This window comes from Tetrao urogallus (genome assembly GCF_951394365.1).
Source record: "Tetrao urogallus genome assembly, chromosome: 1".
Lineage (NCBI taxonomy): Eukaryota > Metazoa > Chordata > Aves > Galliformes > Phasianidae > Tetrao > Tetrao urogallus.
Window position 1 is genome coordinate 30,395,640 of NC_136813.1, and position 22,109 is coordinate 30,417,748.

Genomic DNA, 22,109 nt, shown 5'->3' on the forward strand with positions numbered 1-22,109 from the left:
ATATTGAAATGTTCTTCGTGTAAATGTTCCATGGTTCCTTCAAACTTCTCACTCGCATATCAGTTCTTTAAAAGGTTATTGCAAAAAACCTTACAAATCCTGAAAACACAACTCAATACTACTCCAAAAATATCAGCCATCCACAAAAACCCCATCTTATTCACATTTAAAGACGTGCTTTATTTGTATATTCCAAAGTTCTAGTGGAAAACAGAGTACCCTGGTTAGAGGGGGGGAAAAAACCCACAAAGGCACAAGTTTCTTTATGTAGAATGGTGCTGCCCTTTCATTATAGTCTTCTGTCTGCCATGCCTATAACTGACTCTTTTTATTCAGTTATCTACAGTTCCCGTCATTTTTAACCATTGACTAAGTAATAGAGACAACAAATTCACTTTGATATGCAAGTTACCTCTATGGTGTACTTATCAATCAGTGATACAGAAATTCAGTATTTTGTGGCAAGATCAAGAAAATCAAATGAATAAATAATTTCCAGAAGCAGCACAAGTATGTTTTAAATGATATTCTTCTGAAGTAAAATGAACTATCTTTTCTAGAAATAAGTACAGTTCCTCAAAGCTTGCTATCAACAACAGCCCTGCTATACAGAAACATCTCCCTCAAAGCACGTGAACTTCATTTATTTTAACCATGCAATAGGATCTTTCAAATGGGAATAGTTAGTTTATTTTCACATCTTTGATCCAACCATCCTAGAGAGATTGACACTGCAGAAATGGTTCGATTGCTTAGAAACATAAAGCTAAATAGTAAAAACAAAGAAAAACAAACATGAGAACAAATTGAAATAAACTGCTGCTTCCACAAACACCTGAGCAGTTCCTTCAACAAAAAAAAAAAAAACAACCAACCAAACAAAACACAATTAAAGGACCTGGGCAGAATGAACAAGTGGGAATAGGAACCACTCTGTCCATAAGTCTGGGTCCTTACATGAATCAAATCCCTCAGCAGCAGTATCTGCTGAAGTCACAAAAGCTCCGTGCTTGTTACTCTCTCTGTCAGCATACAGAGCATGCAGTGATCACAGTATTTTCTAGGATAGAGCTCACATTAATTAAAAAACCAAGATGAAGACGATAAAGTTTGGGAGTTGTGTTACCACCTTCTCAAAGAACAGGTTGGTTTAGGGTAAAAGACAGTTTTCTCTTTAACTGCATGTCATTGCATACTGTACTACAAAGTACTGCATAACTTCTGTAAGTAAATGCCATTGCCACTGTAGACTGTAGAAGGCAAAAGTTACTTAGCACAGTGAGTATGAGTTAGAGATAAAAGTCAAAAGCACTGGACACCCAAGTCCACTCATCTCCATAACACAGAATCTAATTGAACTGCTGAAAGCTTAGGATGTGGTATTTGTCAAGCCTGGCAGAGAACTCCACTGAGCATCCCAACAGCTGTTGGGTATTAACACAATTAACACACCACACAATGATCCATTGCAATACTGTACCAATCATTTCTGCTGTATACATTACAGACACCAGCAGGTTTGCCCAAACAAATTGTCTTCATCTGCAGGCAACTCACAGTAAGCATGAGCTATTTGACCTGGGAAACAATTCCTGGGTAATTATGACTCAGGGCCAAAAAGATGATCAAAGAGCTGGAGTACCTCTCCTATGAAGAAAGGTTGAGGCACTAAGGCCTGTTTAGCTTGGAGAAAAGAAAGCTACAAGGAGACCTCACTGTGGTCTTCCAGTACTTGAAAGGCACAAGCAGGAAGAGACCAATTTTTTTACACATTCTCATAGTGACACAACAAGGAGGGGATGGGTTTAAACTGAAACAGGTGAGATTTTGGTGAGATGTGAGGAAGAAAGGATCAGGTTACCCGGAGAAGCTATGGAAGTGTACAAAGCCAGGTTGGATGGGACCCTGAGCTGGCTGATCTAGGGGGGGGTCAATCCTACCCATGGCAGAGGGGTTGGAGCTAGATATCTTTAAGGTCTAAACCATTATATGATATGATTTTAATCACTTCACTGGAATTTTACTGGCATCTCTCCTCCACTTTTCCTTCAATACAATGAGAGCAAATTCAGCATCGGTGAACAACTCCATCAACAAAGCGGCTAATCGACTGATTTCTAACAAGGGCAGGACATCTTTATACAGCTCTTTACCTAAAAGAACAGGAAGATAATCACTGATAAAACATCAAATGCACAATTATTACACTATCTGTTAGAACGTGCACTGTGGAAAATCACAGAAATAAAATGGGATGCCATATATGGCATTTTGAGGATTCCAAAATCCAGAATGATGAATGGAGGACTGTACTGAAACAAGGAGATTCCTTCCTATCAATAGCACCCTCAGCCTAACCAGATCACACACTTGAATAAGCAACCTACTCTTCTGTAAAGTGCCTACTCTGCAGCAGTAGTTACAGATGCTTCACTTGCCATGTGGCAAACCATGCATGTTCTCACATTTAACCTAACACTAATGCAAATCTGCAGCTATTCACCTGTATTTGAAGTGAACCCATTTCTAAAAAAGCAGGTTCTGTGGAAAGTGCTTATTTAACTCTTCATGAATGATCTGAGAAAGGAGAAGCAAGAAACATTAGGAACTGACTGGGAGCTTTGCTGACAAACAGATATAAAACCACCAAGATTCCAAATCACAACATGCCAATTGGTTACCTCAATGCTCCTGCCTACATGCATTCAAGGCATGCCCACCTTTCTTTTACACTTTTGCACTGTTTAAGATCTTAATGTTGCCAGGCTTGTATAAAAAGCATTAACCCCAGTACTGAAGTACAGTTTATGGAGTAGCTTGCACTCCAGCAAGTCAAAAGCTACAAGCTGATCTTAAACTTGAAGGTAAGACTCTGTACGGAAGTACTTACACAGAACCATTAAGGCTAGAGAGGACCTCTGCAGACCACCCAGTCCATCTCCTCCCTTTACAGAACAGGGCCAGCTGAAGTCAGTTACTCAGGGCTAGGTCCAGTCACATTCTGACTGTCACCATGGACAAGGGACTCTCTCACTGTTCTTGTCATTGACAGTTGTCATGAACCAGTGAGCTTAGAGCTACACCCAGCACTCCAGATGCACCTCATGAAGGGACTGAGCAGGATTGGCCTCCCTCAACATTGTGGTGCTTTTCCCCAGGCAGCTCAAGGTGCTGTTGGCCTTCTTTGTCACAGGGGCATGCCACTGGGTTACGTTCAGTTTGCTATCTGAACCTCCATGTCCTTTTCTGCAAAGCTGCTTTCCAGGGTGAATAACCACTTCAGTAACCTCTACTGAAACACATGTATAGGTGAACTACGCTATTTTGATTAAACCAAATACTTGTGAAAAGATTAACTGAATGAAATAATGTAAAGAAATGTGTTATATCCTTTACTATAAACTATGTAAAGAATTCTGTGTATAGTTTTAGTATTCCTGAAAATATCAGAGTAGCAAAAACACTCTCTGCCTTTAACATCCTTTGTTTAGACATCGCATCTAGTGATGCATCAGGCAAAAGGATTCGAAACAACAGTTCAAACAAAAAAATTCAATTAAGGATTTGAACAAGGCATTATTCTGCCCAAGGTGTACATAAGATGTAAGCACTATATCCTTAACTATATCCTTTCTTATTGCCTCATCATGATTACATGCTTTAGAAATGTTTGCACTGACTCCAACGCATTAAAAAAATATTTCATTAATCTCCACAGAGATTGTCAACAGATGTTCAGTGAGAAGCCAGAAACTAAATGCAAAAACACCTTTGGACCTGTTACAATCTAGGTAAGAAAAACGCTGTTTCTAAATCTCAGCATGCAAATTAAAGCATCTTCTTGACTTGCAATACCTGAAGCATGATCCTAAGATGCACTTAATGTACATACTTAACCTAGTGACTTATTCCTTTGCGTACTGAGTCATGTAGTAAAGATTCCAGTGTCATAACAAACAGGTTTCAAAGCGCCAGAGTTGGATGTGAAAAATCCAAGGCAACAACTTACCATCTCCTGAGATATAAAAAAAAAATAAATCTCAGCCTAACACAGGTTTTGCATATTTCTATACTAAATTTGAGAAACAATGGTACAATGGCTACGGATACAGGCACGCAATTGACAGCAACATGAACTGCCTCCTATGCTTCCTGGTCAGATGAGTTCTAAGTGGTAACGTGGATGTCTTAGCTGGGTTTAGATGACAAAGCCACCATGCCTTTGTGCAATTTGAAGTCTGTGCTGCTGTGATCCCTGTCTTGATTCAACAACTCTGGCACGCTGTTTGTGTATTCACCTGTAATATTTACTGTCCTTCACAAACCTAGCGAGAACACACAGAAAAGTGATCACACTAATGCAAAGGATTTGTTTGCAGATGGATTGACCCTGAAGCAGCTCAGTGAGCCGTGTACTGATGTGAAGAGAAAGAAAATTGCATGACCAAAGGGGCAGTTGAGCAAGCATCTGTAAAATGATGTTCTGTTACTTAGACAAGGTGGGTAACAATTACGAAGGTATACAAGGTATAGTTATTGACTTAAAGAAAACACAGCTTGACTGAATTTCTTCCATCTTCAATAACTTACAGTACTATTACTGTAAATAAGGCGACTAGTAGATAAAAACAAAAACCATCTACTGCACACTGAGACATCAAGATTTTACACTTCTGAAGCATATGAACTTATCTGAGGTGTGCCAAAATTGATGCAAGTTCCTACACTACAACAGTGTCATCACAGCCCTCCCCCACCTTGATCCCTTAAAAAGTAAAACAATGATAACAAAATAAACAAACCCACAAAAAACACATTTTTTTCCTTCCTTTAAAGAAAAAAAAAAAAGCTTTGTAAACAACCGAGTGGATGAAGTCTGGCTTCCTATGTTTTAACCTGCATACTCCAGGCTGTTCCTTAAAACTGTTACAGCCTGAAAAGACTGCAGCATTTAGTACTGTGCTTTGAGCAGCCTGCTGAGTGCTAACTCATGACTTAGTTTAGGAATTCATACTTACTGCCCTTCTAACAGAATAAGCATCCTTGAATCACACTTCTGGTCTCTATAGAACAACTCAAAGAGTACAACAGAAAGTACCAGGAAGGATTTATCTCTGCTATGAAGAAAGGTTGGGGGAAGGCTTGTTTAGCTTAGAGAAGAGAAGGCTCAAGGAAGACCTCATTGTGGCCTTCCAATATTTGAAGGGAGCACATAAACAAGAGGGGGAACAACTGTTTACAAGGGTGGATAGCAATAGGACAAGGGAGAAGGTTTTTAAATTAAGAAAGAAAGGGGAGGTTTAGGTTAGATACTAGGAGGAAGTTTTTTCACTCAGAGGGTGGCATTCAAGGCCAGGCTGGATGTGGCTCTGGGCAGCCTGGTCCAGTGGTTGGCAACTCTGTCTATAGCAGGGGGATTGAAATTAGATGATCTTTGAGGTCCTTTTCAACCCAGGCCATTCTATGATTTTGTCAATCAATTCTCAGAACATGAACGTAGTGTTTGGGGAACTTGTAAATTAAAAATTACTCGAGTATTCTTGGATTTGGTTACTCAATTGTTCAGAACTTACCTTTAAGCCTTCAGTTACTCAAAGAATCTTTGATCAATAAAAACTAAAATACTAAAACACCACTAATTGATCATCAGTCAAACGTTATAAAAGAACATTTGAACTTTAACTCTGTAAGCAGCCCCCCCCAGAAAGTGGGAATTTCTACTGTTTTCTGATATTATTTCCACAACTGCCACAAATACAGCAAATCTGTTTTAGATCTTTATAACAACGTGTCTGTTGGAAACTAAAGCATAATTTCCAACCTTGGTATTTGTGGTCTAAGCAGAGAAAGTACAGAAGAGTTTCTAGAATTTCCTTGAGTAAGCTTCACTTTGATCCTGGTGCATCCTGGAGATCTGCAGCACAGTGTAGCTGGAGTACCTAAATTACTACTAAGTGCTAGCAGAATATAATCTGGTTTGAAATTGAAATATACCAGTAATGTTTATGTAAATCACTTAGTGTGAAGAACCACCTTCAGTCAATTAAATACCAAACAACATTTTCCTCAACAATTCAGCAAACATTTACTTTTCACATAACCACTTTTCCTCTATCCCCTACAAACAGGCAGAGAGAGATAGACATTGGATATCTAGAACCAGCCACTCTCTACATTTTAGATTCCTCACTCAGGTTTAAGAGGTGTTAACGTCACAATGTTCAAAGATACAGAAATCTAATCCTCCTCCCAGCTGAGCAAATCAATTTACATTTCTTCCCCCCTATTCATCTATATTATTGCAGGCATTTAAACTCCTTTCCCACCTGTGACACTGGCACAATTTTGTCTGATACAATCTGAAAGCTTCTATTAGTCTTTAGTCTATTAGTATTTACCCTTTTTCCTGAAACCATGCTATGTGAAAGACTCTGGACATCCCTGGAGTTCATGAAAGAACCTTCTAGGCTTACATAGAAACTCTTCAATAAAATCATCTTATCTATATGGTCTCAGACTGCAATTGCAGATTAGAACTGCTTCTGAAAATCAGAAGACAAAATGTACATTTCCAACACTTTTAGAGAACTTATTTCCTAATTATCTATAAGGCACAACATGATCTTGAGTACAATTCTTTCAGTTTTCAGCGAAAAATATACCAATAACTTAAGTTAGAAACTAGCATTAAGCATCACCTTAGCTAAGTTAGATACCAAGGTGCATTTTCCTAAAAAGCACACATTAGCTGTCACACTTTTCCTTCCCATAACCCCTGAACTTTATAACTGCTAAAACTGTCAAACATGAAAATTTCTGTTTCAAACAGATTTCTGTTGTGTTACATGAATACTCAACCACGTGAAATGCAAAACAGACTCATTTTGAGGAAGAGAAGCAATAGAAGGAAAAGGAGGATGTTTTTGCAGAAGACAGCACTGCACACAAATCTGAAAATATCTGTCAAATGTGAGGCTAAAATTAGTATTTAGAATCAAGCTCCTCAAGTCCTAATAGGCAGTGATCTTATGTGGTCAGACCAGTGATCATACTGAAGATAACTAGCAAGAAAGCAACTACTCTGAGTGAATCTGTCCCCAACCATGCTAGTAATCTTTTTACTCACAAAACAGGTGTCAAAATATTTTTCCAAGCACAATGAGACTGTATCTTTTACATACATCATTATCAGAGGTAAAACTTTCGCAGTACTTATTTTCCTCTGTCTAGGTACTCAATGTGTTGACATTTTAAAAAATTCAATCCAGTTTCTAAAGTTTACATTGAAAGCATGCATTACCAGTATGCATTGTGGAAAAAGCTTGTACAGCACAGCATGCCAGAATTCCTTAAGAATTATGTCAACTTACAGGAAAAAGGTACAGATAATACCGAGCTGTTAGAGCAGGTCCAGAGGAGGCCAGGAAGATGATCAGAGGGCTGGAGCACCTCTCCTACAAGACAGGCTGAGGGAGCTGGACTTGTTCAGCCTGGAGAAGACTGTGAGGAAACCTCATTGCAGCCTTCTAGTATTTAAAAGGGGATTATAAAAAGGAGGAGAAAATACTATCTCAGATAGATAGTGATAGGACAAGGGGAAATGGTTTTAAGTTGAAGGAGGGAAGATTTAGGTTGGATACTGGGGAAAGTTCTTCACAGAGAAAATGGTGAGGTGCTGGAACAGGCTGCCCAGAGAGGTTGTGGATGCTCTGTCCCTGGAGGTGCTCAAGGCCAGGTTGCATGGGGCCCTGGGCAGCCTGGTCTAGTACCAAATCTGGAGGTCAGTGGCCCTGCATGTAGCAGAGGGGCTGGAACTTGATGATCCTTGGAGTTCCTTCCAACCCAAGCTGTTCTATAGTTCTATGAATAATTCTATGAATATTCTCAAAACAGAAGCATTTTGAAAATGATAGGAGATTCTCAGAGTCAAGAACAGCCAAAGCTGGTTGATAAGCATCATATATTGAAGTTTTTCTTCCAGCTATAAAAGCTGTTCCCAACTGGAATACCAAGTGTTCTTATTGCCTGTAGCAAAAACTGGACATCTGAATCAATTTTTTTTATTTGCTGCACATTTTATTAACCTTAATTTGAAGCACTTACTGCACCTTTTGAAAGCTTGGAAGAAATAACTCAGTCTGAAATAACAGTTCCAGTGTGATACAATTTTTCCAAATCTAGGAGAATTTAAAAGTGTAGAAATTGAACACTAAGATTATCCAGAGACTGAAACGGGAAACAAGCCTTTGTGGTAAATAGTAACAATTATGTATTGATGCAACTCAGAAATATATGTAGAATATTAGCCATCTGTACGATATTTTAAAATCATTACTTCTGGTGACATCATAAACCATAAGCTGAATGAATCATGACACACTTGCAGAGTACACATATTTACGGGTTACCTTTGAGCTTCAAAAATAAAAAATGAATAAAGATCAGTGCAACCTGCAACCAGGCTTCAAGTATTTTCAAATCAATTATCAACAGAAGTAAAAATCTTGTCACAGATGAAGTATCACCCAATGTTGATTCACATACGACAAAACAGCAACATTAGGGAGAAAAGGGTTCAGCAGAGGTTGTTTGTAAGAAATAGTAAAATCTAAAAACAAACATTTAGATTAACTTTTAGAAATTCAATACGGAAGACTTCATTAAAGCAAAGTAAGTACTAAACTTTACCTTTTCTGGATTGTAATATAAAGATTTCAAAGTGGTAAACAAGGGTGGGCAGCCTTTACTGAAGTTAACCCTCAGGAACTTATCCAATAGTTCTCTAAATTTTTCACCTAGAAACAAAAGTGTATTTGGTTATATGTCAGTGATTGCAAGTGTTATATAAATATTAGCACTACTCCGTGTACAGTTCTGGATAATAGAGCAACTGAAAAACTGTAGTTAAGGGTTTTTATCTTTTAATTAAGAATGAGGTGCAAATATGCTCTGGATTAATTAAAATAAAAAAAAAACAGAAAGGAAAATGCTTAACTTGCTAGCATTTAGGAGACCGATGACTAGAAGACATGGTAACAGTCTTCAAATCTGTAACAGCTGTTAAAAAGGGAAGGTATTAAAAGTTTTAATACTGCACATAACAAGGGCATTCAAATAAACACTGGAAAAACATAGTGGTAAGAGTAACTAAGCACTGGAATAAATTACCTTGGAGATCTTGTAAAAGCTTCATCACTAACTTTTTATGATTCAATTACATGAATGTGAGTTAGCAATAGCACAAAAATTACCCTGCACTGAGGAAGAAGGATGGATAAAATGAGTTCTGCACCTCTCTTCCAGTCTTTTTTTTTTTTTTTTTAAATGAGTAGGACACAACTTCAAATATAATGATTGTTTCTGGAATCAGAAACAGGAGATGTATTCAGCAGCACCGTATCCACAACACTTAGTAAACTTAATGAACTTTTCATTACATTTTCGGGTTAATCAAAGTCGTAGTACTTGCAGTTTCATGTTCCTGAGAAATGCTGTTTGTGAAACAAAGCTAGACTTCAAAGAGAAGGCATCCAACTAAAAATAAAAATACAGCTGCTCTTCATGTTTGTATCCCTATGGAAAACAATGATTGTTTCCAATTGTTTCAATTTATTGTTTTTTGCTTCACTTTGCTTTGAATAGAGATGAGGCTGTTACACTTCACTGATTACTGTTGTGGACTTCTCAATCTTTAAACATAATGCTAACATATGCTCATAAGACTGTTGAAATAAGCCTCAATTCATTAAGAACACAACAAAATTTGATTAACACATGGCTTTAAATATCCAGGAAAAAAAGGCCCTACTGCTCTGCACGTAACATTTCTAATGTACTTCTACCAATTCTAAGCTGTCCTCAACTTGTTACTGGCAATGTTACTGACATGAAGCTATAATAGAAGCTCTTTAGTAAAACAAACTGCTAAATAAAGGAGCTTCTACCTGTGGATGAGGGATCCATAACTTGACCATAAGCCCAGGCTTTATGACAGGTGGTTTAATTGAAAAGTTTTCTCACTCTACAAGGAACTGCTCATTGGCAACCAACCAAACAGACAAAACACTTCATTCTTAATTTCTTCTGTTGCAATATTCTTGATGGAATTGTAACTTAGAATCTAACAAAGCGAGGTTCAAGTTTCCATTAAGAATGTGGGTGGGTGTTTGTTTTTTTTTTTGTATAGAAAACAGAACAGCTTTGAAAAAGAATAAGAAACATTAAAAAAAAAAAAAGATGCACCCTACCTACAACATAAAGTTCAGCATTCACTCTTCAACTGATACACAAAAGAGACTTGACAGACAGACAGAGACAGAACAGTGAATCTATAGCAATTAAACAGATCTAAAACTGGATTGCCAGACTCCATTTCCCCATATTTGACTGCCCCAAGCTCCCAGAAGGTGGTTTCCAGCAGAATCAAGGATCTGATTTGCACCAATTACAAGGTTGTTGTGATGGGATGCAAGGTAAGCATCTGGTCACTGAACACACAGGGACAGCAACTTCAGCCAAATATTTTCCTCTCTTTGAAATTTGAAAGCACATTTCCACAGAAGTTTGTCTCTACATCTTAACATTTTCATTATTAACTTCAGCCAACAACATTTCTTATCTGCTCAATTTACAACACGAGGCATTTGGAACAGAAATGCAGACCTATCAGGTGATTTTCTGCAGGCTCAAAAACAGCCTTATTCAATCTGACCAAAGCAGACCTAAAGGATCAACAGAGAAGTTTTAAATCAGAGAAATTCTAATTTATTATGAAAACCACAGAATCAAATTCACTGAGAGATTTCTCTCAAATTTAGTTTAATTGTAAAATTAGATTTAATTGTTAATTATTTGGCTTTTGAAACAGCAGGAACAACTGATGCCTATAACAAAACTCATTTCCACTTGAATGAACACCAGCTGTAAAACCACACTGTACAATGAAAGAGTAACCCAGAACAAAACATACAGTGAAGAAGTCAACACAAAGCACACTACTAATAAAGATATGGAAAATCATTTTGAAAGATACTAATCATTTGCTATGTATTGGTGTAAACAACTGGGTAACAAAAGAAAAAATTCTGTCATGTGGCTTTTTAATAAAATCTAGCTAAACTGTCATGACATTTTGCCTTTGTAGCTTCAAGAAATGTAAGATATCTGGGATTAACTAAGGCACGAGGTGTTAATTTCAGGGCTAACCTCTTATGAAGTGTCTTGTGCTTTTATACAAGAATGGAGTATGCACATTTAGACTCCTAAGCAGACAAGTGTACTAGTAACGTTTGGCAGTATTTAAAGGTACAGTGTATGCAATGCTCAGTAAATGAATGAAACCAAAAGTAAACCTTAGTTTCCTTCCTCCTCTCTTGGAACAATACAGTTTTGTGTTGTTTTTGTTTTTTCTTTCAACTATATTCCTTGCAGAGCTGATGGTAGTTGGAGCTTTATTTCAATACAACTTGTAAAAGGATATAATCATTGAAAAGAACTTTGTTATAAAACTAAAAATACAACAACCCATTATGAAACACTGCACATCTGCTTTTTGTTCCTGTTCTTAAATTACCAGCAACAAGTTGATAGATTTTAGATAAAAATGGCTCTAGACAAAAATGCTGCAAAAACACTGTCAGATTCACAAAAGTGACTTGGTGTTTTCTGGTACATTAACAGTATTAAAAAGGTCATGAAATTCATGCTTCTTGATTATAATATGCATCTTTTAGAACTGCTTTCTGTGGTTATAAATCAGAATGTAGGTTAGCCCACATGTCTGTGCATGTGTACACAGACACAGAGCCCTGCCTCCAAGTGCAGCAAACTCCTTGCCTTTTAATTGATGCTCTTTAAGTTGATGATGGAGAAAAGCAACATGCAATCATTCACAAAAAGCCTGGACACTATTCTGTCCTGTAATTTCATCAATGAAAACAGCATTACATAGTTGGTACCACCATATTAGAGTGTGTGAACTTTTTCTATCAAATCCTAAAACATAAATACTTTTGTCTAATCCAGAAAAAAAAAGCATTTGTCTAATTTGTGTACATGCAAAAGTAGTTATTAAATGCACACCTAACAGCCTACCAAAAATTAAGAGAAAAAAGCAAAAAAAAAAAATTATTATGGAACAGATATGCAACGTGTTACCTGAAACAAAGTTTAAAGGTAATCTTCTAGGTGAAACTGCTCTGGGATGCCTTTTACTAACTTCTTCATAAATCTGAAGCCTCTCTTCTAAAGTGCCTATTATCAGTAAATACAATAGATATAAGTAACAGATCAAAATCTATTCTTCTAAAGGTTTAAAACGTTGAGAATTGTTAAGATTCAGTATATATTTTGGACTTTGAACCATTTTAAACATTTCAAGCTCTTTTTTTCCCCAATTAATCAAAAACACTGTGAAACAGTGCACTGAAATCACTAAGTCAGAAGTACCAGCATAATCACAGTAGGGGTAAACTGCAAAAAAAAAAACCCAAACAATCCAATTACCACTCATGTTCAATCAAACATTAATATTTGTTTTCTTTCAGTTGTACACTGTGCAGACCTATTCATAGAGTATTTTGTTATTGATAGCTTCAAAACATGTTTTTCACTATGCATTCAGGAAAATACACTGTGTATGTTATTTGTATACCTCCAATTTAGAAACTATACAAGCATGTCCTTATCATAAAGTCCTTTGGTGGCAGCAAAATTAGAGCACAACACTGCCAGCACAGACACTGGGCACAACAAGTGTCAATACCTTAACATTTAAAATAACTTTATTTTTCTTAAAGATTTTCTTCCCACTCCTCCCCTTTCCCCCATAATATGCTTTGGAGCTCCAATGTGGTTAGAACTTTAAATTAATCTGGTTTTTGAGATGCCATTTTCATATAACTACGATCAATTTTGCTTCAATGTTTTTCAAATTCATCAAGCAACTTCAATAAAAATGAATGTTTTTCACATCAAGACTATGGCACAGCAGATGTTTAATGAATATTTCCAGTTTCTTTTCTAAGAAAAACGATTTCTGTGGTCTCTGAGCTCTGATATTGGGGAAGGGGGGGAAAAAAATATATTACCCAGCGGCTCCAAGAGATGCGCAGTTCTAATAGCAACACTGAAGTAATGTTTGAATTGGAACTAAAGCATATAAAAAGCCTAATTGAAGTCACAAGTTGGAGCTCCAGAACTTACCATGGGGGAGGAAATAGTCCTAAGACCACCTAAAAAATAAAGTAGCATTATTAGTTTTATAAATTAGTGAAGTTTTATGCTATAACCAATTTTAATATGTCAAATAATCTACTGTATTGGTTACTTGTTAAAAACCATTCATATCAACATATTCTATCAAGCAGAATAATCAATTTTGGATGATTAATTTTGAAATATTAACAATTACCATCTTTTCACCTCTAGAGATACACTAAGAAAAACATTCAAAGGGCAATGGTAGTCTCTACATAAATGCAACAAATATAATCATCTTCAATTCCCAATCACAAGCTGCAATTCCAGACATTATAAAACCCAAAACATAAAACTTTCTGGAAGCTGGTTGAGAAATACAACGCAGATCTCATATCTACAAACAACATGCTTGTGGGCTTATGATTTATGATGTCATCAGAATTATTCCAATAAAACTTCCATTAATTAGTCAACAGTGAAATACAAGGAATGCATTCTAGTGTAAAAGTAGACACTTGGCAAAGTTATTATTGCAAAGTATTTATTATAGTATACATGATTGCAATATTGTGGGATTATTTTTTTTTAAATCCAATTTAGGTCAATTCTTGAAAAGACAGACCAGCAGTAACATGAAATAGCCCTGGGAGCAGAAAAAAAACCAAACAACAAACAAAACCAAAAGGCTTTGTCACATTTATCACTTCTTTTTCCAAAGAACAGTCAGCTTCTAACAAAACTTTCTTATTTTTAAGAGGATATCTGGATTAGAGGTTTACTCATTATTTCCCTATATGTCAAAGTGGTGCCACTCAAGTTTCACAATGATAATTTTACTTCCTGGAGTATAAATAATACTCTGACAATCAGGTTGATAAGAACAAATTGCAATTTGGTTTCCAAGCTCACGCTCAGAAAAGGTCCTTCAAATGAGCACATTAAACCAATGGCAGCTTCAGCTCCAAGAAGAAAAAGACTTGCTGCTGCTGACGTCATGCATACAAGTGTTTATTCACTTTTTAAACGTTCAATGGAAAGCAACTATATCAAATTTGAAATTAGACAGTAAATGTTCTTCTGCTGAGTAAAGCTTTTTGAACTCTATTTGCAATACATCACGCAGAAGGTTTTGAGTATGTCCTGGATTGTAGGTATTTTCATTGTACCAGTACATTTTAACTTACTAGGTTGCAGGGACTTTTCCAGGCCTTCATAATAATACCAGTTTTCTGCATTGCGCTCAATTAACTCTTTGTATACTTCACCAGCTTCTTTTAGTCTTCCCAACTTCAATAGCATTTCTCCTAAAAACAAAGGAGTAAAGAGCTATGAATTATGTGAGAAAACACAGCGTGGCAGTGAAATCTACAAAACTAAGTGAAAACAAATCAGGATTTATCATAGATACTGAAAAAAATATTGCACAGAGGCATTTACAGAAATGACAAGTGCTACTTGAAGTCATCATACCTACAGCTCAACACAATTTGGAGCATTAAGCACTGGTGAAAAACAAGATTTGCATGTCTTTAACTACATATTTAAACTAGTTATTCGGTTTATTGCAAAGAAACAAAGAAACTTCCTTTCAGAACTGCATAATATCATGCTTAGTAATAAAAAAAATATGGAGAAAGTTTGTTTGGGCAGATGGTCATTGCTTGAAGACTAGCTGGCAATCAGCCTGCTTCTGGAAGTGCTGTGTAATTGCCTATGCACTTCCATTTTGTTAGTTTTTCTTCTTTTTCCCTTCATTTAAGTCAACTTGATCTAACCCATAAGTTTTCTCCACTTCTCTCTCCTGCCTGATGAAGGGGACTGCAAGGCATGGGAATGTGCAAGCAGCCAAAGAATACATGCTATTACACTACATAATTGTGCACATTCAGAACCCAGTACTTCAAACCCAGAGAACAACTATGGGTGGTTTTAATTAAAAAAGTCAACTTCAGTATTCACTGAAGGCAGGGAATACAAAATAAATGCATTGGAAGGCTCACAAAGGAAACATTTTGTTATTTCAGTTCCAGAAAAAAAGAAAATAAGTGTTTGTACTACAAACAATATTCTGCATTGGAGTAAAACTGGATTATAATAGCTTTGATTAACAAAGCCACTTACGCAAACACTAATACCACCACCTTCAAGATCTTTGTTCCACTGTCAACACAAATTAAGCTACCTGTATCCACTTGGTTTTCCATAGGGAAAACTACCAAGCACAGCACTGTAGATCCTGTTTTAACAGTTTCCCAATATTAATTGCTCAAAATTAAAGATTTCACATTTATTCTTTGAACACATTACCATATCTGAAAGCTGGTAGCAAAAGTTTAGAACAAAACTGACTGAGACAAGAACAACTTACCTTTGATTTCTTCTACTACTAGTTTATCACATATTTGCTTTTCGTATGTCTCTATATGTTCCAGAGACTCCTGAAACAGATCTGCCTCTCTCATCACTTGATTTTGATATAAAATCAGTTCACTATATTCATAATCTATTTTATTTGGAGGAATCTAGGGAAAAAAAGCAATCAATTAGTTACCACATGCCATCTGCCTGTGTCTCAACTATATGCAATGTTACAGAACACACGATTCAGACAACACAAGTCTCTATACACCCTCCCAGGCATTCGAAAATGTCAAAATCTCTATATTCACAAACAAATTAAGCACATTCAGGATACCCGCTGTTGTTATTTCTCTACTTCACTTTTCTCTACCACTGTGGCCAGGTCAATAAAAACAGAATTCTTGCATTCCCTCAGAGGAAGGTCTCAGCAATCTCGCTCCTTTTGAAGGACTCAGGTACAGCACAGTAATTTTGACCTAAGCTCTGCAGCAGGTTCCTTAGATTTCACAATACTGCATTTCAATATAATGCAAATTCTGGAATGAATTATTTCCAAAGAACAAGGAACCACTCAAACATTGGCCTCAGATTGAAAAACTTGCAGTTTTTTCATGTAAGAAACCTGAACTATTTTTTTTTAGCTAAACACTCTGTACTACACTTGAATTCCATTGAAAGTACAGTTTACAAGCAATGCAGTGTCTTCAAACAACAGCTAATTCTTTTGAGGTCTGCATACATATAGTAAAACTAGTGTGCCACCCACTTTCCAGTAATGCTTCAGCCACTGAAAAAGGATGACACATTCAAAAGTATTTCCTTCTTCCTTAAATACATTCAGGCAGTCATAAGTCTTCCTAGAGTCGTGATAATTTCATTACAAATGGTCTTTGCTAATATGCACAGAAGTTGTAAATTGCAAGGATTTCAGAGAGCAAACATAGAAGCAATGGACAAGGCCCAGCACACCTTCACAGCAGTTCATTATTATTATGAAATCGAAGAAGAAAAGGCAATCACAGTCTATATGTAGGAGATTTTGTTACTTTTTGTTCCACTGTAATAAAAATAAACAGCAGCTCAGCTTGAAAAAACTGTTACCAATTTTCTTTCCTGTGACACCATATATTCTGTTTATTCTTCAGCAAACAAGACTTCTCAGTCACATTGGTCACCAAATGCTTTACAATTACTGTTCCCTGAGTAGGACTGTTCTACCAGCTTCATTGAAAAAACAAAGAATTTACTAAACAACAATAAACAAAAGACATTTAGCTGGTTGAAATTAGCGTTCATATTAAAAGAATATTGTCCTCAACTCTTCCTTCCAGCTCTTCTGAGTACAATCCAGATTTGAGATTTAACATTGCTGCTTACATATTCCTTGAAAAAGCAGCCCAGAGGAAAATTTATAGTATGGTATATTTATAAGAAGGAAGGACAGCATAAGTAAATACAGTGTTGTAAAGAAGCACGTATCTGACCATGAACATCAGGTTTGGGGCTGAAAGTAGCAGCATTCTTTTATTTATTTATAACTGTTGACATATAGCAAAAGATGGCTAATGGAACGAAGGTGATTAGGCCTTGCACCCACTAGAGTCAGCAGCTAGCAAGAATCCTATTCTTTTCTTATATTTCCTCCATCCGCATTTCCATTTCTGCTTCTACTTTCGCTCATTTTTTACCCCTATTAAACATCAACAAAAACAGAGTTACCTGGAGAGCATTATCTACTTCCCAAAACAGCCACACACAATAAGCATTCACACGAGCTTTTCTGGTTATCAGCACTGCAATACCACAGAACTGAAGAACTGCAGAGCATCCGTTCTTTTTCCTTCACTTCCTTTATAAAAATACTGTCCCTCCAATTCAATACACTTATGTTTAAGTTACTCAGGTAGCACAGTTTTCTGGCACATTATCAATCATCTTTAAATAGCCTTTAAAATAAAGAGAGATAACCCCAACAACCTTAAAAAAATATAGGGTAGATTTAGACTAGATATTAGGAAGAAATTCTTGACTGCAAGGGTGGTGAGACACTGGAACAGGCTGCCCAGAGAGACTGAGGATGCTCCCACCTGAAAGCATTCAAGGCCAGGCTGGATGGGGCTTTGAGCAACCTGGTCCAGAGGGAGGTGTCCCTGCCTGTTGCAGGGGGTTGGAGCTGGATGATCTTAAAGGTCCCTTCCAACCCAAACCATTCTAATGTGCTGTGATATCAAAGATGAGAAGTAGATATCAATTAAACTTTCACTGTCCTGGCTTGGCAGGACTAATAGAAAAGAAACTGAAACGACGAAGAATCACTAACTTCCTTCCTTCTCAAATATAGGACAAATCCACTGGAAACTTACTGTGCTTTCTGTCACCCAGAGTGATTACAGATAAGATTTCAAAATTCTCTCTAAAAAGAAACCTTTCTGAAAATCTATCAGGTTAAAGATTGCTTAAACATGCAATTCATCAGAAGACAAACAGCTTAAGACCTCAGTGCTTAATCTGAACAATAGACTGTCCCAACTGATTCTATAAAAAGTTCCTCCTCATACACACTACATTGCTATTGCCAAACAACACATCTTTATTCCTCCCTCCACCCAGAAAAATTATGAGCCTTGCTGTATATGAGATGCTCAACTTTCTCTGGAGCTCAATTCTGCTCTTTCAAGAGAAAATTCTTCCTCTCCTTAAGAGCAACAAAAAAAAAATCTGTTTTACAATTGCAGCCACCCTACCACAACTGCCACTGAAAGAATGTGACAAGATGCAGCCAAAACATACCTAAGAACAAACCCCCAGAACTCCAGAGGTTTTCTGTCCATATCTGTAATTGTGGGCCTGATGCAGAAATTAGGAATAAAATAAAAGTGAAGAGTATAAATTCTGCTCTGGAAAGGAAAAATGGGATATACAACAGTAAAACAAATTGCATAATTGCTTTAAACTTTGGTTCCTGAAGTTCAGATTTCAAAGCAACTCTTAAATCACTCATTTAATTTGTACAGCACAGGCTCTTGTATTTCCTGTAGTGATCTCTGCACTCCGCCTCATCACCTGTTTTTGGCTGAAATCTTGTGCATCTGGCTAATTTACAACTTCCAGATGGCAAGCAGCGTTGATCTAGATCTTGAAAGACTAAGACAGAAAATTCACCATTCTTAATGTTAACTTAACCACTAGAATTAAACTGTCACTGATAAGTCACTGATAAAAAGTAATTTATCATTCAGATTTGTTCAGCCTCCAGCCACTATTTGTCCTTGGTTTTCTCCTTTCTCAGTAACCTTCTGGTTATCATTCTTCCCCAAAATCCCCCCAGATCAGCACAGACCAGAATCACCTTTTTTTTTTCTCCTGCTTGCAGGAAACCAATGGGGTCTCCACCTTTCATCAAACAGCATTTTCTCTAGTGCTCTCATCTTTCCATATAGCTTTTCATTTTCTAATATCATCAGAAAGCCATGATCTCCCAGTAATCAGACCTCTATAGAGCAAACCCCTGTTTCTTCTCAGAAATGAAGGTCTTTCCTGCTTTTCACCCAGAAGCAAGCACTGAGGGACAATTTTACAGTCAACTAAGCCAACCCAACCATAGCCTGGATCAACAGAAGCAGTCCACTTCCCTCCATTATTTCCCTTCCTTTTCCCCTCTCACCTCACAGTTCAGCCAATGACTCCTTCTAAAAAGTGATTACATCTCTGTCTTTTTGCTTCCTGAACCACACGAGCCAAACAGTGCTGCACAAAGAAGCAGTGGGAGCACACTGGACATCAGACTGCTGGTTTTGGCAATGGCTTGCAGTTAATCAGCTCTGTTATTCCATAATACTGCATCTTAACATATTCACTATCCATCTACAATCAGTAAAATGTCTGTTCCTTCATTTTCTTAGTTTTAGTGCTTGATTTTGGCTGCATTAACTCACATTTCAATGGACAAAGTCGCCTGAGTAATCCAAGGAAATGGCTATGATCACCAACATTGCTATTATTTATCAATTATTGTGACAGCAGTATTTCACATTTATTCCTTTTTTATTCATTAACAGAACTGGTAAACAGTATCAAACCTAACACAAATAGCCATAACACTCCTCTAAAACATCAGTCTGCCCATGACTCCCATTCACTAGTGACTTAGAAACCCTTCAGTTTCAAACACTGAATACCAGCACCATTTGAAAGTGATACACAACACTCCAAGTCAGTCACAAAAACACATCCGTTAGGCTCAAGTAAATACAAAGCGTGGGGCAAGGGGAGAGATTTATCAATTAAAGCTAACAAGAAACACAATTCCTCAAACTCACAAGTATACTGAGCTAAATCATTTTAAGCACACAACTTAAATATCCAGAGACTGCACCAGCAGCACACTTGGGAACTACAGAAGAGCCAATGTGTAGCAAAACTGAGCTGTGATTTTGCTAAGGCTCTCTTGAGTGCAGAGAACTGAAACTCTCCTCTCTTCTAGCAGCTGGACTGTATGTGGGTTTGCACTTCTCAGAAAGCTTCTACAGCAAAGCACAAAAGCACAAGGCACAAAACTTTTTCTGTTTGCAAGACACATGGAAACTAATCTGGTCAACTGTAATGACGTAGAGGAGAAAACAGAATTCATCACATAACCATATCTATCAATCATAAAACACTCGACATAACTGATTTTCTACAAACTCACACTGTCCAGCACTTATGGTATATTTCTGTCCTCTAATGCCTGAACATCTGTTGTTGGTCTGGCAAGTATTATGCTAAGCAACAGTAAAAATAGTTCACGTTGCTTGTATTATTGAAGTATGAAGCCTTGTCTTATTCACTGACATTTCCCAAATATTTCCAGTCTTCCAAAAAAAAAAATGGCAGCAGAATTACACATCTCAAGATTTATTCATTTTTTCTTTTTCTTTTAAGGATTCTGATAAATTCCACAGACTCAACTGATTTAATATTGTTATCTACAGTAGATGGTATTCAAATATGGCTTGGTTACTACACTGAAGAGTATATCACCACGACTGCCCTCAGATAAACATATTTACACACAGTCTTTAAGAAAAGGCAACAGCATTAGCAGCATCACTTCCACTCTCTCCAGAGAGTCAAGATTAATTTTAAGTGCTCTTTGATATTAAGAAAGCCTCAACTTCTTACAATTTGTCATTTGCAGTTTTTACATCTATTATACATTTTTTTCAATTACAAAATTCATTTCAACACTGAGCTCAGATAGGGCTCTGCTGATTCATTAGTGAGCCATAACTTCCTGGCTGTCAAACACCCAATAAATGACCCAATTTTTATTTAAATAGATTATTTTCAGCTTTTATTCAACACTGGAATGACAGCTCTCCAGTAATATCAAGCTATGTATCCCTGGCATACAAAGCCTTCTACTTGACCATGATATACGATCAACACACAAACACCGGACTCTCTCCTAGCAACTGCTGATTTTCTTTTCCTAAGTTAGTCTACTTCTGGCAGCACGATAGGATCTCAAATGCATTTATCTCAGACCGGATGCCACATCTTTGTTAACACAAAACAACAATCACAATCTATAGATCAGGTAATATCTTAGCACCCGTGCAAGAAGTTCTCAAAAAACATGGTTTTAATTTCTACATTACAGATTAATCCACTGTTCTCATTCATCCAACACTCTGTTAGTTCAAACTTTACAATTCCAAGTCAATAATAATAGAAATAAATCGACCCTCCTTTAAAAAAAAAAAAAAAAAAAAAAGTTTTACTCGGGAATCTTGGCATTGATTTATTCAAACAAGTTTCAGTAACACCAGATCTTCTGGGCTGCACCAGAAGAGGAGCTACGGGAAAGAAAGGTACAGACTCTTTAGCAGGGTCTGCAGTGATAGAACAAGGAGAAATGGCTTCAAGCTCAAAGAGGATAGATTTAGGTTAGATATAAGGAAAAAAATCTTTTACAGTGAGGGTGGTGAGGCACTGGAACAGGTTACCTAGTGATGCAGTTAATGTCCCAGCCCTGAAGACTTTCAAGATAAGGTTGGATCAGGCCCTGGGCAACCTGATCTATTTGTGGTGTCCCTGATCACTGCAGGGGAGCTACACTAGATGCCTTCAAAGGACCCTTCCAACTAAGGATTCTATGATCTTCTCAAACATAAGGCTTTCTAACTCTGTTTTCTTGCAACCCTGATACCAAGGACTGATTGCAAGTGAATAGTATACAGATGTACATAAAACAACAGCAGTTTCTTTTCCTGATATTTGTAGAGGTGCAATGAAATCCAGGTTATGGTAGAAGAGACAGAATGTGTGTGCACACATCCAATGTTAAATGGTGCTTTCTGAAGTTTTACCTACTATAATGAGACAAGATCAACAGTGGTTTTCTTTGGCTACAGGCCTCAGAGACATTAAGTTATTTCACATCAATCTACCTGACAGCTTACTGCCAGGGAACAAGTGATCCTGTATAATTTGCATCAGCTGCTAGCTCTTTGAAATATCTAAACGTTCAAAGCAAAAAGTTCCAGAAATAATAGAAATGTCTT

The 22,109-nt window shown here is 37.0% G+C and overlaps 1 protein-coding gene across 2 annotated transcripts in view; it reads right to left on the bottom strand.

The window, feature by feature from the left end:
• NAA16 (N-alpha-acetyltransferase 16, NatA auxiliary subunit) overlaps positions 1-22,109 on the bottom strand; it is a gene marked incomplete at both ends in the record, with an annotated part of 64,176 nt that overhangs the window by 21,244 nt on the left and 20,823 nt on the right. For both annotated transcript variants that reach the window (XM_079549310.1, XM_079549309.1), the window contains 4 exons: positions 8,689-8,795; positions 12,157-12,252; positions 14,385-14,504; positions 15,569-15,722. In XM_079549310.1, coding sequence (XP_079405436.1) covers positions 8,689-8,795; positions 12,157-12,252; positions 14,385-14,504; positions 15,569-15,722 — 477 coding nt within the window. The remainder of the gene's footprint in view (positions 1-8,688; positions 8,796-12,156; positions 12,253-14,384; positions 14,505-15,568; positions 15,723-22,109) is intronic.